Here is a 16,172-nt window from a genome sequence, read left to right as displayed (position 1 = left end):
CACTCTCCCTTCAACACTTGCTAGGCTATTTAGTCAAATCTGCTCTAATGTGAATTATTTGTAAATCACATGAGCTGTGAATGATTCATACGTCAGTAGGCAGAACTACAGCATCACAAACACAATCAGCCTACACGCAACGCTATTTGGAGTGCATCCAAATACTCCACATCAATTAATTGATTATTGGGCTTTGTCCCAAATGGCACCCTATTCCCTATATTGTTCACTGGTCAAAAGTCATGCACTATATAGGGATAGTATGCCATTTGGGACGCAAACATGGTGTCTTTGTATCAATAACCCACAAGGGGAAAACATTTGTATATTTGGTAAGGTGGATGGGAAAAAAGTATGCCGGGAAGTCATAAAATATTTGGGATTTGGAATATGAAAATGAGAGAGTGGATTTGGCATTTCGTCAGCTGTAGCAGCACATTCATTTTCTGCATATCTGTATGTTTAATCAGACACTCTACACTCGTATAGAAAAAGGTGCTCTCTGGAACCTTAAAGGGTTCTTCGGCTTTCCCTATAGGAGAACCCTTTGAAGAACCCTTTTTGGTTGCAGGTAGAACCCATCTGGATTCCATGTAGAACCCTTTCTACAGAGGGTTCTACATGGAACCCAAAAGGGTTCTCCTATGGGGACAGCTGAAGAACCCTTTTTTGTAAGAGTGTAGATGCTTGGGGGGAGTACTGATCACAAACACACACATTACACACACGCTTACAGTATCGACACACACAGAAACAAACAAACATACAAACATGAACGTATACACACATGCACAGTCGCACACCACACACACATATGCACCCACACACACACGTCACACGTGCCCACACACACAATTGCCTACTCACAACATACACCCACAGTAAACAAACAAACACATCATTCTGCCCAATTAGCTCTTTCTCACCACCTGCATTCTCTAATTAGCTCTCCAAACCCTACAGGAATGACTAACGTGAAAAAGTCCCATCAACTAGACTAGAGGTATGTTTAAAACAACAAAATAATATCTCCCAAAAAAACGTAAACTTCACTGGTGGGGAATATCAATTAGCTGTTTTAATGCTCTTGTGGGGACATATCTCAGCGCTGTCTAGTACCGGTTTCGTTTGTGCATAATAATCTAATTAATTCAATGGAAACCGCTTAATTTTTTCAGTTCAGCCAATTGTTGTTCAGACAATTGTATCACTTTAAGAGTTTGCCGATTCCTAAGTTAGTAGACCATGTAATAGAGTTCGTTAAGTGGAGTCACTTTTGTTAAAAGTTTAGTTTGCATTTCAGGTCTTTGCTTTCCAACAACAACCTGCTTAAGATCACATTCTCTCTATCATTCTCTCTGTGCTTGTTCGCCACACAACAATAACAAACAAGCAAAAAAGAAAAGCACATTAAAACCATATTTCACACAAAGGTCCCCTTTAAAAATCTTGCTCCATTCATTCAATAATCATTTTGACCAAACCATCCAGTAAGACATTAACAATTCCTGAAGCAGATAAATGGGAATAAAAGAGTGAGTGACTCTAAATGTATGTACCGTATTTATGGATATGTATGTACCGTATGAATCTCTCAATGACAGCTCAGTAGCTAATTAAAAAGTAAAATCAATCGGTAATGTGCAGTCCTCTATATGGGGTTGACAATGTTGGAGTTGACTGGTGGATAATGCTGAGCAATTAACAGAAATGTATGTAATTATTTTTGCTTTTAAACAACTAATTGACCGACATCGGTTCAATTATTTGAATTCCATTTCATTCAGTTTTTTATGTAAGCTGATGCCAGTTTCTCGAGAGATAAATTAGATCAAGCCCAAACTGTGCGATGTAGTAGGGAGTTTCCAACAGGCCAATATTCAACATAGTTTAGTGAAGAAAATGTGGTAATCAACTACAATGACCATAATCCACTGCGCACCTACTTGTCCGGTCTGGGTTGAGCAGACACGGAGAGGGAGAGAAAAGAGAAGAACGTGCGATCGAGAGGGATAGAGAGCAGTTGCTTCGCGCGGTATCTCTTCCTGACACTACATGATCTAAGTGATTGATAGTTGGTATTCAGCAGTCATAAAAGTATGCCTTATTTTCTTTGAAGAACTACTAAAATTGTGTTTTTGTCAGACAGCATAGGCAGCAGCTCTATAGAGATGAAATGATGACTTGGAATGAAATAATAAAGTCATCAAATAAAACAAATGTAATTTACACAACAAATTCATTCCAGCTGAAATATTTTATTAAAGTAATGTGAATAAATGATGGTAGTAAGCAGTAATGGGCAGTCACTACCATCATAGGACTTTTATTAATTGTTTTATTCTGTGTTGTTAAAGCATTCAACCCATATAATGCATAGTGCATTTAATGTCCCAAAAATTATTTGAAATCGAAAAACCTTATTTTTTCATAATCGAACCGAAGCAGAATCGACCTCAAAAAGCACTAATCGCTCTACTGGTGGATGTTGGCACACTGAAGTGAAGGGGAGAAGAGAAGTTGCTCATTCTGTCAAAAACAAACAGCATGGTTTTAGACAAGCATGATGGGGGGAGAAGAAAACATAGAATAACGTTATTTATTGAACTTTCATGGAATGTGTAAGGACTGAATAACTAATCCATAAGACTATCTTCATGGTTATTATACTGGAACATAAATATTAGTTGTGATATGAGTTATTGGCTCGTTTTCACCAAAGTACTTCTAATGTTGAAGGAGTTGGACAGGGTATATAGCTATACGCTGAAATGGAGTCCATTTTATGAAAATGTCCATATTGAAATTTAAAAAAACTGTCTTAGTGGTACATGAATGAGATGCAATATGTCACTTCAAAGAATTAGCTACAAAGCTCAAAAACTGTGAATATGGAGGTGTTGTGTATACAGATTGATGAACACTGTTGCAAATGACAAATGTGCAAATGAGATGGATGTGAAAATTAGATGTACCTGTATGGAATGAATGAATAATGGACATAGGTGTTGATTCCGGAACCCGGTAAAAAAATTACTCCAAAGATTATAGATGTCGTTTTGGGAAAAAGTTTTAGGCATAGAGCGGAAAAAGGCCTCTCTGTCGATCTGTTCTGTAGACTGTCTGTAGTCTGTCTGTCTTCTCTTCTCAACCCCTCTGGCAGAGTGTAAGGTCAAGGGTCGTAACCCCCACAGGTTCCCATCAGGTGACAGCTAGAGAGAGTGTGTGTTTGGGCTGGGAAGGTGAGGGCCAAGGCAGAGAGGGTTGAAGTAGAGGCTTAGGGGGTTGGGAAAGATAGGGGCATGTAAGGCCGAGGTGGGGGTGGGGTAGAGGAGGCTGAGAGGGGAGGTGGGCAAGTGAGGCCAAAGCAGGAGGATGGGGAAAGCTGATGGGGCTGTGGGTGGAGGGGTTTGCGGGGAACGGAGAGGGTTGAGAAGAGGGGACAGGGGGGTGAGCGAGTGATGGAGCAGAAGCAAGCCGAAGGAGCTTGGGACAAGCTTCACCACGCAAAGACACAGTCCCATGGTTACTTCTGTTACAGCCTGGAGCAGGAGAAGGAAAGTAAGAAAAACAAGAAACAACATTAAGTCAGTTAGTGGTCTTCCTTAAGCCTTGCAACGCCCTGAGGAACACCAAGATAACGAGACGAAATAGAGAAAATCATATCCAAACACATACAGAAACACACACACTGACACACACTAACGTACAAACACGAATTCCCACTTGGACGACATGACCAGGGCATAATTAACTAATTTGAAAACGAGACGTTTGATAAATGATCAAAATCTGGAAGGGATATTTTATTTATGTATTTATTTACAGTATCTATTTATGATCATCCAACTATTTATTTTGCACCTTCAACTCCCTGATACTAGCTGAGCAGATCTCTACAGCAGCATGACATTGCTTGGCATCTAGCAGAACTACAATAGGCCTTGGCTATTCTGAGAGGCTCACTGGTACTGTGTTCCTTTAGCTGGCAGATGGACCAACATGGGGACTGCTGCAGGGAAGGAAAGGGTCACATCACATCCTGCCTGCTCTCTTTTCTTTTATGTAAGGTTTATTTTGGGCTTCTACAGTATGAACTGACGTGTGTCTGCCATGTGGCTGTCAGTGAGGGAACCAGAACTACCCTCTGGGTATCTGTCTAGTCCCAGGGGATTTCGCTTTTTATTTGGCCACTAGATTCTTAATCAAAATAATATCCCAAAATAATCCAAAAAGGATGTGAGCAATGCACAATTCTGTATGGCTGAACATTTTTGTGGGGTTAGGAATGTGGAAAATGTGATGTAGTCAAACAAGGGCGACTAAAAGTCTTGGCATGAACTTAAGTTGTTGGCTCACTTGGAGGTTGCCAGATGCTTGAGATGTAAATTTAGAGGTGTTTCCTTGCTGTTGAGGAACACGTGTGAGAGCCAGAGGGCAATCTGACACCTTAGAGCATGAATTAATGCAAGCTCTGGTCCAAAACATAGCCAGCTAAAGGAATAATTTTCAGGAAATTCGTATGATCGTTTTTAGGGTATACGTCTCTCTCTTTCAATCTATCTCCCTCTCTTCTTTCTTCCCCCCCTCTCTAGCTCCCTGTCCTTCTCAAACGAAGCTGCACACCTAATGAACTACATTTCCAGTGAAGTACGGCGTGTCTGGAGGAATAAAGCCCACACACTTTGGAGGCTGTGAAACTACCGCTAACTCTCAGACAGCTCATTTGTTGCACCAAATTGGCAGTTTCTAAAGCTACTATACTGCATGTGCTTCAATGTTTTGATACAATCTTAAAGCTATAGGCTTCATTAACTTACAGTTGCTCCAATCTATCTTACAAGATTTTGCCTCATTGCCTTTCAGTTACTTGCGCCAGTCCGTAAAGGTATAACTTTCATTGACTTGCTCGCTCTTAGTGAGATATGCAAGACCTTGGACCATGTTTGGGTCTTACATACCTATTGGTATAGAAACCATCCTGAAGCCATTGGTACAACAGGGACAGCATTTAGAAATAAGGTATCTTTACCTGCAGCCTGGGTTGCTCTGTGTTCAGCTCTCTGTATGACAACTTTACAATGGATGAAGCAAAAATATACATGATGGGGAAGAGAGAAGATGGTCATGGAAAGATCCAAAGGTTCCAACGAAACATCATGCGAAAACAGTAGGAAAAACAACACAAAAGAAACATACATTTAATTCAAGTGGGGTTTAGGTTATAGTCTAGTCTACAGGTTGTTTGTGTATATAATATTTGTCATTCCCAGATTTTGGCATGAAAGAACAATACATTCCTGATGAACCTGCAAATGGAATCTTGATCACCAGGACATGATATTGTCACTAATGACAGCATTCTAGAATCTATGGGATAATTCCTCCACCAGATCTTCCTCGTTTAGAGGGGATTTACCGGGAAATGATGTACATGTGTTTGACGTACAGAACAGGAGAAAAGTCATCAAGCTAATGTGGGCTAATTGTGTGAGGATCAGGATGTGATGGGTTAATTATTATTCCCGTTAGAGGTGGAGAACCCAGGATCTGGTGGTATTACTGGTATTACCTCATTTACCATCTCTCCACCTCTCCACACACCGCTCCTACCCCCATCTCCCCACACACTCAACACGGCAGATGATCTCCAAGCACAAACAAAAACAACTCGAGTAAGTAGACTGCTATTTCTTTGCCTCAAAAGACTTGACTACACCATCATTGAGAAAGATATCTCCAGAATGTATGTGAATTTTACACCTGAGTGGGGGTGGTCAGAAGTAGTGGAGTGGGAGTTAGAGATGGAAGACAGGAGGTAGAGATGGAAGAAGGGAGGGAATGTGTGGAGGACCCAGTGCTCCCATCCATCCATCCATCCATCCACCTTTCCCTTCCATCTCTCTGTCTTCCCTCTCTCCTCCCCCACACTCTTAGAAAAAAAGGTGCTATCTAGAACCTAAAATTGTTATTTGGCTGTCCCCATAGGAGAACCCTGTGAATAACACATTTTGGTTCCAGGTAGAACCCTTTACGCAAAGGGTTCTACATAGAACCCAAAAGAGTTCTACCTGGAACCAAAAAAGGTCTTACCTGGAATTAAAAAGGGTTCTATGGGGACAGCCGAAGAACCCTTTTGGAACCCTTTTTTCTAAGAGTGCACTTCTCTACCTCCTCGGTCTGCAAGTCACACACCTGACCACGCACACGCCGGTGTAAAGCAGAGGCAGCAAGCGAGGCTAGCACACAGACACAAACCATCAGCGGCGTTGTGACTTTCCCTCACAGAGGCAGGGCTTTAGACAAGCTAACCTGAAGTCTCAAGGGGAATGCGCTATTTGAACAATTATGCGACATCACAGCATCGCATGAGTTTTCCCTGCACTATGGTCCTGAACCATTCCTTCTCTTGGGGCAGGCAGGAATGTGTGGCCAAAAAATACATCAAAATACAACGGGAAGAGCCAATGAGGAGAATGATCCATTCTACATGAATTCTGGGATATGTAAGGGAGGACCCTGGCACAGTCAACCCTCCAGGTCCCTACGGACCTAAAGAGACCCATGCAAATACACTATTGCTGCCAATTTGCTAAAAGGACAAATATATTTTGGGACGATATGCTAGCCATTTTGAATCTCGTTACTGTTTAAATACTCTTGATGGGTTGTTGGTAGATATTGATGCCATTGATGTCCACCATTACATTTGAAGCAACTCAAACTTTCCCTGATTGATACCTTTAATACAGATTTGTGTTTTACTGCTTCAGTTATCTTTTTTAATAGATTTTATAGACCTTTTAATGTCAGTTGATTTGATGTTAGAAACGGACTTTGGGCCCAGTTTAAATAAAGATATTTGGGTGTGTTAAACGTTTTCAAAGTAACAAGGGCAAAACAAGGAGAAGAGGAGGGGGTAAGATATAAGATGAGTAAAAACGAACAAAAAACATCCAAAATGAAAACACATTTTTATTGTCATACACTTTTCATTGAGAGGATGAGTGCAAACAAAAAGCTTCTGATGAATCTACCCGTCACTAAGCCATGGACCATAAGGCATCGATAAATACAAGCTTTTGGAGCTATACTCTACAATACAAGGACTGAATCAGAAAAAGAAACACAGCATAAATGCTTACGTAATATAGTAAGGTATATGGATAAAAATAAATCTGAATGAACACAAAAATACGACAAAATCACAACACAATTCATAAAGTAAGCCAAAAATCCTGTACACCAAAACTGCTTTAGTGAGTTCACATGGATTATTGGTACCACTTTATAATAACCACATAATAAACCACTTATACTGGATTGGTAAATAGTTTATTCATAATTTATTAATCATTACTCCATTAATAAGATGTTTAATATAGGTCCTTATAAACATTTTACTAATCATTAGTCTTTTGTGTGACCTCGTCTAAAGTGTGGGCTATATATACTTTATAAATACTTTGTGTAATTTCTCACAAAAAGATGGACATGCCATTGGTAGACATTCCAGCGGTAGACATTCCAGCAGTACTTGATGCTCCTTAAGGTCTCAAAATAGCCTAGAACATATTAATGGTAAAAGAACACGCACACAACACAGGATGTTAAATGAAATATATCAAACATTTTATTCACAAAAACAACTGTTGCAAGGACTTAACGAAGAGTTAATGAGCTAATGTTGTCAACCTTGCGAACGCAAACTAAAACAGGGAGATGTAGCCTACAAACAACAGCTGGACGGACCGGACAGTTTTTCTCTAGTGGATTTGTATTCCTCCAATACTACTGATATGTGATTGCGGTAGAAATGTTACATGTATGAATTGTAAGTAGAAATGACACATGAATAACCTTAAAATGCTTCCAGTGCTTTAGTCATTTAACCGCACTATTTTCACACATGGCTTTGTTTGGCGCCACCTTTACTGGGCCTTTAAAGGTAGTAAGGTAATGGGATGTATTCAGATATTTGCAAACAGTCCATGGACTGATCTTAATCTCTCGTGGACAGATTCTGAGTGTAAACCGAAGAGTCTGTGACAACGGGATAGCGAGCAGCAATTTCGGACTGAATTACGTGCGATTTTAGTTCTGGGTTAACCGAGATTAGACTTCTCTAAGGAGTGAACGAAATCCACACTTTGGTTTTGGTAGAAAAGTCACGGCCAAGAAACGCTTATGTTAGCACTTTCGGACTAAAAACATTATTTTACTCAGCATAGAGGGTGTCTGAAGATTCACATCACACTATTACAACAGTGTGACTGTTTTGGAATGTCCAATATATTTTCTTAAACATCCTCTGTATTGTGTGATTATTGTTTAACCATTGATATGTTCTAGGGGCCATTTTGAGACCTTAAGGAGCATCAGGTACTGCTGGAATGTCTAGCAATGGCATGTCCATCTTTTTGATAGAAATGATCTTATGACTCATTATTAAATACTTTAAAAGTTGTTTATAAATGTGTGAATAACTAGGTTAATACCATTTACAAATGTGGCAGTAATTATTAATAAATGAATAATAAACAATGTACTAATTCATTATAAATGCTTTATTACGTGGAGTTTATATAAAGTGCTGCCGGAATATTGATTTACAGCAACTGATGATAAAACAAGGTCTACAATCTGTTATGTACACTTGGCACTAAATGTTGAATCGTTTTCTAGTCAGATTCTTGTCGAATTCAGCACAATTGGTTATTCCTCTTCACGATAGGCTATTATAATGTATAAATATAATATTACAATCATTCTCTTAAACATCATTTTTGAACATTTCCTTTTTTACAAAGCCGGCAGTATAACATTATGAACTGTTGTATCCGTATCATTTGACGGCCCTATGCTGACAAAAGATACATCAGAAAATACCGCAGTGATAACATACTTAATATAAAGCTGAAGGAGTCAACTTTTTATCGTAATAACAAGAATAGATCCTTTATAGTCCATTTCATGCACTTAGAAGTTACAAACAGTACAAATATAAATGACCCACGTACAATATCGGAATCCCAGCAATTCCAAAATAGACAGATGTACTCCAAAAAAAAACAGCAGCAAATTGTTTGTATGCATTTCCAACACTGGCGGATGTATACATGTACTGTATAATATAGTGTAGTAGAAATGGCTTTATACAGGACTGGATTGTCTGCATCTATATAGGACATGGCTGTTCTTACTGAGACACCGCTTTCCATCCATAACGATTTCATTCAGTCTGACTGGGCTCTAGCTAGCTATATTTAAAATATCGCTGTGAAATATATTATACAAATGGCCAGGTCATGGACACAGTCATGTTACTAGAATATACTGTATCATGGTGTCTGTTCAGAAAGTGCTTTGTCAATTATAGGGCTGAAGAATTCCTGAAGTGAATCTATTGTGTCATAATTAATGGAGGTAAATGGTGAGCTTAGCTAGCTATTCATCTGTGATTACCCTCGCCCACTTTAAAACACTAAAGTATACACCTATTTCTCCATGGGCTCAGTAACAGCAATTCTCCAAGGTGTTTAAGCGAGTTCATAGTAGGTACTGTAATGAGATATATTTAAAGTGTCAGCGTTTTCACATTAGAGTGAGAGACTTCCAGTCAGTCAGTGTAGGCCTACTGAATGAACCAACAGCCAAAGGGCACAGTTTGAAAAAAAGGCTGTTGTTCAAACATCTCACATTCTATTCCCTATCTAGTGCACTACTTTTGACCTTAGTAGTGCACCATGTATGGAACAGGATGCCATTTTTGATGCATGCTCAACAGCGTTCACAGGCAATAATCAAAGCACAGGCCAATTGGAGAACAGTTTCGTACCAAGGTCCTGTACCATCATCCAGCCCTACAATTGGCAGGAATGGAGTCATCACATTCAATAGTAAATAATGGACTATAAGATAAAGCTTTGAGACAAACGTAGAAAACACAAACATGTAGACATTCACACATGAGAGACCATGAGGTAACCAGAAATAACACATGACAGCGACAGTTGACATACAAGGGAAATGGCAAGACAATGACTTGTAAATTTTACAATTCGTAAAATAATTACTTTCATTCTAAAAACAATTTCATTCCGAAAAGAAAATACTCAAAAAAAGTCCTGCATTTGTTCAAGAAAATGCATTTTCCGTAGAGAATGAAGTGATTCATGACAAAAAGAACTCTCATTAAAACATGTGACATTGAGAAAAAGACATTCCAAAATAAATAAGCCAACAAACAAACTGAACAGGTCATTTGAGTAATCAAATAAAACATATATTCCATTTGATTAAACAATAACCCAAAAATATGAGTTCAGAGGATGTTGAGAAGTCTAGGTTCAGGGGGTCTTGGTCAACTGCACCTATTCTTCACACACACACACACACACACACACACACACACACACACACACACACACACACACTCCATGAGGATACATACTATAGTCTAGACAGTTTTACTCATTGATTGGCATTTGGATTCAGTGCAATCTAAGGGAGTTGTGGTTTTGTGAGTGGTGGGTGTTGTAGTGGTAAACCTTGTTGTTGTTTAGCGCCTATCTCATTTGACATACTCAGCTGACTTCCAGAAGTGCCCTGGGTGGGAAAGGCGACGGTTCCGTTTTGGCAACTTTTCCAGCAGATCCACCAGCTTGGAGAAGCTGGGCCTTTCATCCTGCTCGAACGCCCAGCAAAAGAGCAGGATGTCCTGGACAGAGAGAGACAGAACAGACTCCCCTTTAGAGACCCAGGTAGACACAGGAAACACGGGAGAGAAAGTGTAACTGGACAAATGGATGAATGCCACCAGTGAGAGAACTTCTAGTGTGGAGTGGTTCAGAAAACACAAATAACTCAACAGCCAACAGAAAACTCAAAAACATCCCAGACCGCCCAGACAGGTGTACATGATCACTTAGTCTTATTCCAAGAACATTCCAGGAACGAAGATGCTCATTCTGAACACCTGTGAATTGATAAGTATGCAGATCACACCTAAAAACAACCAGGTGGGGTGCGTCGCTCTGTGAAGAAAAACAGTCAACAGTGCAGTATTACAAAGAACACCACTCAGCGATATCACTTTGCCCACGGACATACAATATGTACACCTACAACTAGTGAGCGACTTTTACCTGAAATGTGGTACAGCTAGTTTACTGTATATGAGGAACACTCACCGATATCTCTTTGCCCATGCCGATCTGTGTGAGGTTGGGCTTCATCCCACTGCCCACCTGCCAGATGATAACCTCTGCTGGCTGGTTCTTGTAAGGCCACTCACGTGCATGCAACTCATACCAGATAGTGCTGTAGGGACAGTACAGGGGGAATCAGTTGGAGCGGATGTATGAAATATCCCATGGTTTACTAAATTGAAATGATGGCATTATGCATTTAACTTGGTCACAGATAAATCCCATGGTAGCATACCATGCGGGGTGCCGCGTCTTTTAAAAATATATATATCCAGCACCTGCTCAGAGAGATTGGATGTGTGCATGTAATATTTTCCTATAATGTGGACATTATAAAATAAATACTACAACAGACGTTCACACACAAGCGGTATCACACCAAGTTGAATATCTAAACCTGGATTTCTATACTGTATGTCCGTTGTGGTTGTCAGAATACACTTAAAAGCTCCAGAAGCACCCACAATGAGTCTGACAGTCAGACCACAAGGTTGCCTTTTTTAAAGAAACAACCCTTTAACTAACTTTATATCAAACCTGATAGATGTATATTATCTGATAAACAGTCCATTAACTCATAATCATAATCATACGTCATCAACATCGTCACAGCATCCTCTCTTATCATTATGACAAGGCATTTTTTCCACTGCCATGTCAACGACCGGGTTTTGAGTAGCATAAAAATAGCATTCGGCCAAGACAGAAAAATACATGGAGAATTGTTGAATATGTAAAACAGCTTCAGGGGTCACCTCTAGGTAACACTAAGGCACCAACAGACCAGCTGGACAGTGGCTACGTCCCAAATGGCACCCTATACCCTTTATTCCCATAGGGCTCTGGTCTATATAGGGAATAGGGTGCCATTTGGGACCCATACAGCGTGTGTGAATGCTGCATCCATCCCCCTCAGACTGATTCAGTGACAGTCCCTCCATATGGGAGGGCATCTGAAAATGCAATTGTGTTAGGAGCCAACAGAGCAGGGTCCAGCCACGCAAAGGCGTCTGTGACGATCACAGAAGAGGAAAAAATACAAATGGAAAGGCAGGCCTGGAGAATGGAGTGTTATAACTAGGATACCAGAGTTGTTCCTGGTCAGGTCAGGTGGCCAGGAAAGACTCCTGGCCTTGGTTATTATAACCATTCCAAACATGATTTGGATGAGATGGATTAGAACCTAAAAAACATCACAGTATGTGTCTTGCTGCTGTCAAATCCAAGTTCCCCTTGTGGGATGACGTTTTTTCAATTCAATTCAATTCAATTCAATTCAATTCAATAAAATCAGTCGTGAAGGTCCAATGAAAACAAGACAGAGACTCTGGGAAAACCTTCAGAGTAAAGAGGCCCCTAAAACACTCCTCAGAACAAAGAGAAGAGCTACGGGCCCTGGTCAAGAGTACTATACTAAATAGGGAATAAGGTGCCATTTGAGACGTAGCTGTACTCACCCGAAAGCAAAGACATCTGACTGTTTGGAGAAAGGCAGCTTGTCCTCCTCTGTTTCAGGGGAGAGCTGAGAGACTATTTCAGGGGCCAGGTGACACAGCCATCCACTGGGGATTCTCAGTTTGTCCTCTCTACGGCTACAAAGAGGGGACAGAAAAGAGACAGGACAGTCTGAATTCTGTGATGTGGTGTGTGGTGATCTTTCATATTTATCTCAACGTTTAGGACGGCCATTTTCCTTTTCTAATTGTTCAGGATTTCCAAATGTCATCCCTCCACAGAAGTTGTAGTCAAATGTAAAAAAAAAAAATAGTGTTACATTTTTGTGCCATGTAATTTTGATCTAAATACAGAATTACTACTTATAGTTCATTTGGACACTGGTAGACATCTAATGGAGTTAAAGCAGCATTTTGTCTCAAGGTTGAATCTGTCCTTTCCTTCCTCACCCGTTAGTCCAAACGAACCCTGACTGAAAAATCCTGGATGCAATCAAACCCCATTAGAAATTCTAATTCCTTATGACTCAGTCAGACTCTCCTCTCCCTCTCCACTATATTCCAACCTGCCTATCTCCCTCTCTCTCTCTCTTTCTCTCTCCCTCCCTCTCGCTGTCTCTCTCCCTCTAGCATTATGACATTCACAACTACTTCAAAATGCATCCTGAGTGCTCACTCAGATAGATAGCTGGCAGTGTGCCTGTCTAACACAGCACAGCAGAGAACTGGTGTGGGTATGTCCATCCAATGGTACTGTATCTGTCCAGTCTAGTACATTAGTATTCATAGTAACACTATCGTCATGATGACAGTTAACAATCCGTTGAGTCATGAAGCTGATGGTTTAATTTAACTCCCAACTGAATCTGATGATATTCTAACTCTAATGTCTATTCTATCTATTCTGTTCTATTCTGGTCTCTATTCTATAATGGGATATACACTGAGTGTACAAAACATTGTGAACACCTGCTCTTTCCATGACATAGACTGACCAGGTGAATCCAGCTGAAAGCTATGATCCCTTATTGATGTCACTTGTTAAATCCACTTCAATCAGTGTAGATGAATGGGAGGAGACAGATTAAAGAAGGATTTTTAAGCCTTGAGACAATTGAGACATGGATTGTGTATGTGTGCCATTCAGACGGTGAATGGGCAAGACAAAATATTTAAGTGCCTTTGAACAGGGTATGGTAGTAGGTGCCAGGCGCACCGGTTTGTGTCAAGAACTCCAACGCTGCTGGGTTTTTCACGCTCAACAGTTTCCCGTGTGTATCAAGAATGGTCCACCACCCAAAGGACATCCAGCCAACTTGACACAACTGTGGGAAGCATTGGAGTCAACATGGGCCAGCATCCCTGTGGAACGCTTTCGACACCTTGTAGAGTCCATGCCCCAACGAATTGAGGCTGTTCTACATTTACATTTTCGTCATTTAGCAGACGCTCTTATCCAGAGCGACTTACAAATTGGTGCATTCACCTTATGATAGCCAGTGGGATAACCACTTTACAATATATATATATATATATTTATTTATTTTTGTGGGGGTGGGGTAGGGGTGGGTAGTTCTGAGGGCGAAAGGGAGTGCAACTCAATACTAGGAAGTTGTTCCTACTGTTTTGTACACTCAGTGTATGCAGGAGAATATTCAGGGGCATTATTGTTTGTACAGGTTCTCAATGCTCTCCCCTCCTCTGCAATGGCAAACAGCCATGTTATTCAGATGATAAAGTTCATTGAATTGAACATAATGTTCCTGCTCAGAGTGGGGCGGTAGGTAAATGCTTGTCTTGTCATTCTGTCAGACCTACTAATTAGCTAGCCATTTTGCCGTCCAATTAAAACATTTAGGCAGAAATAAATAAATAAACAACAACACAAACAAGTCGCGGAACTGACTGAGGCTCGAGTGTGGCTACCCACGTCACACCTAGCTATCTGTTCCCAGAAATGTATTTAACTTTGAAAGGAGAGGGTTCTGGGTATTTATCACAATACAAAAGTTCCAATGAGTGTGCAGTAAGAAGCCGGGTGGCGGGTGTACTGTCTAAAAACAGCAACAAAAACATGTTTTTATTATTTTCCTTTTTTTTGGCTTTCTCCATCAACCGAAAGACGGCAATAACGTCAAATGATAACCTGATAAACGGTAGGCCCCATTGTGGCCATTGTGTGCATTGGCAGGCAGTGATTTCATAGAGGCTATTGAAATTCTACACTGCAAGTCAACTAGCACAAGACGAAATACTAAAACAACCATCTCCAGGTTCTCTCTTTGTTCGGCACTGCGGTACCAACAGTTCCTGAAAACCATCCCAACACAATGAGCAGAGTGATTCACAAAGTCTTTACATATCTTAGAATCTTTCGATGTTCTTTTAGAATCCTTAGAATTCTCAGTCTGCCTTTGTCCATAGACACAATGCTCTATGGCTCTGCTTGTGTCTAGTCAATAAGTGGGAGATGTTCACTATACGAAGTATTGATGTCACAGCAAACCTAAAATGGCAGCTAGCAACACCGGGAACGAACAATAGAAAGGATAAGATCTAGGTGCATGTTGCATCATGTCAATGCATTGCATAACTGTCTGTCTACATCAACTCCTCAGCATCTAGTTTGAAAGGGGCTTATGGTTTTAATGAGCTGATACGAATGCCATTATGAAACCATCCATTTTCATTTGACATAAACAGCTATTGTTCATCACCTATACTCTTCCATCCATGGTGATGCAATGCACTCCTCCGCAACCCCAGGGTTAAACTGTGTTGTGCAAACTTGTTGAAAAGTCAGTTATATAAATCAACATATTTCTGATTATAATAATTAATAGTACAAAGCATGTGTAATCCTCTCACAGTCATTAGCTGGAAAGCATCTCACACCTACTGCTAGATATTTTTAATTGATGTCGCAATTAAATAAATACAAAAATCCATTATGACAAATCAAATCCAGTCAATTATAGCAGTTATCTTACCATACATGTCAATCAAAATCTATAGACACAGTAAACTTACTGCATAGAGAACAAAACACCCACACACACACACTAAAGCATGCACGCACACAGACACGCACACAAACACACACATTGAGTTGCTCCATTTCTATATCTAAGATTTATTATGTCCTTGCTGCTTATATCAAATCAAATTTTATTGGTCACATGCGCCGAATACAACAGGTGCAGACATTACAGTGAAATGCTTACTTACAGCCCTTAACCAACAGTGCATTTATTTTAAACAAAAAAAGTAAGAATAAAACAACAACAAAAAAAGTGTTGAGAAAAAAAAGAGCAGAAGTAAAATAAAGTGACAGTAGGGAGGCTATATATACAGGGGGGTACCGTTGCAGAGTCAATGTGCGGGGGCACCGGCAAGTTGAGGTAGTTGAGGTAATATGTACATGTGGGTAGAGTTATATAGTTTTATGTCTAAGATTGATTAGAATTCCTTGCTGTATGAAAGTTGTGGCTGTTGGCATTTCAGGGAG

General features: G+C 40.2%; 1 protein-coding gene across 2 annotated transcripts in view; it reads right to left on the bottom strand.

The window, feature by feature from the left end:
* Positions 1-6,955: 6,955 nt before the first annotated feature.
* The window catches only part of ksr2 (kinase suppressor of ras 2), a 163,558-nt gene continuing 154,341 nt past the window's right edge, over positions 6,956-16,172 (bottom strand). Inside the window, exons 20-23 of one of the 2 annotated variants that reach the window (XM_045225796.1) lie at positions 12,668-12,802; positions 11,193-11,322; positions 10,587-10,720; positions 6,956-10,373 (exon numbers count right to left, since the gene is read on the bottom strand). In XM_045225796.1, coding sequence (XP_045081731.1) covers positions 10,364-10,373; positions 10,587-10,720; positions 11,193-11,322; positions 12,668-12,802 — 409 coding nt within the window. In that variant the 3' untranslated portion in view covers positions 6,956-10,363. The other variant, XM_045225795.1, reaches the window with a different exon arrangement.

Source organism: Coregonus clupeaformis, chromosome 16, assembly GCF_020615455.1.
Source record: "Coregonus clupeaformis isolate EN_2021a chromosome 16, ASM2061545v1, whole genome shotgun sequence".
NCBI lineage: Eukaryota > Metazoa > Chordata > Actinopteri > Salmoniformes > Salmonidae > Coregonus > Coregonus clupeaformis.
Note: the sequence above shows the minus strand (reverse complement) of the source record. Positions and strands in the feature narration are given on the sequence as shown.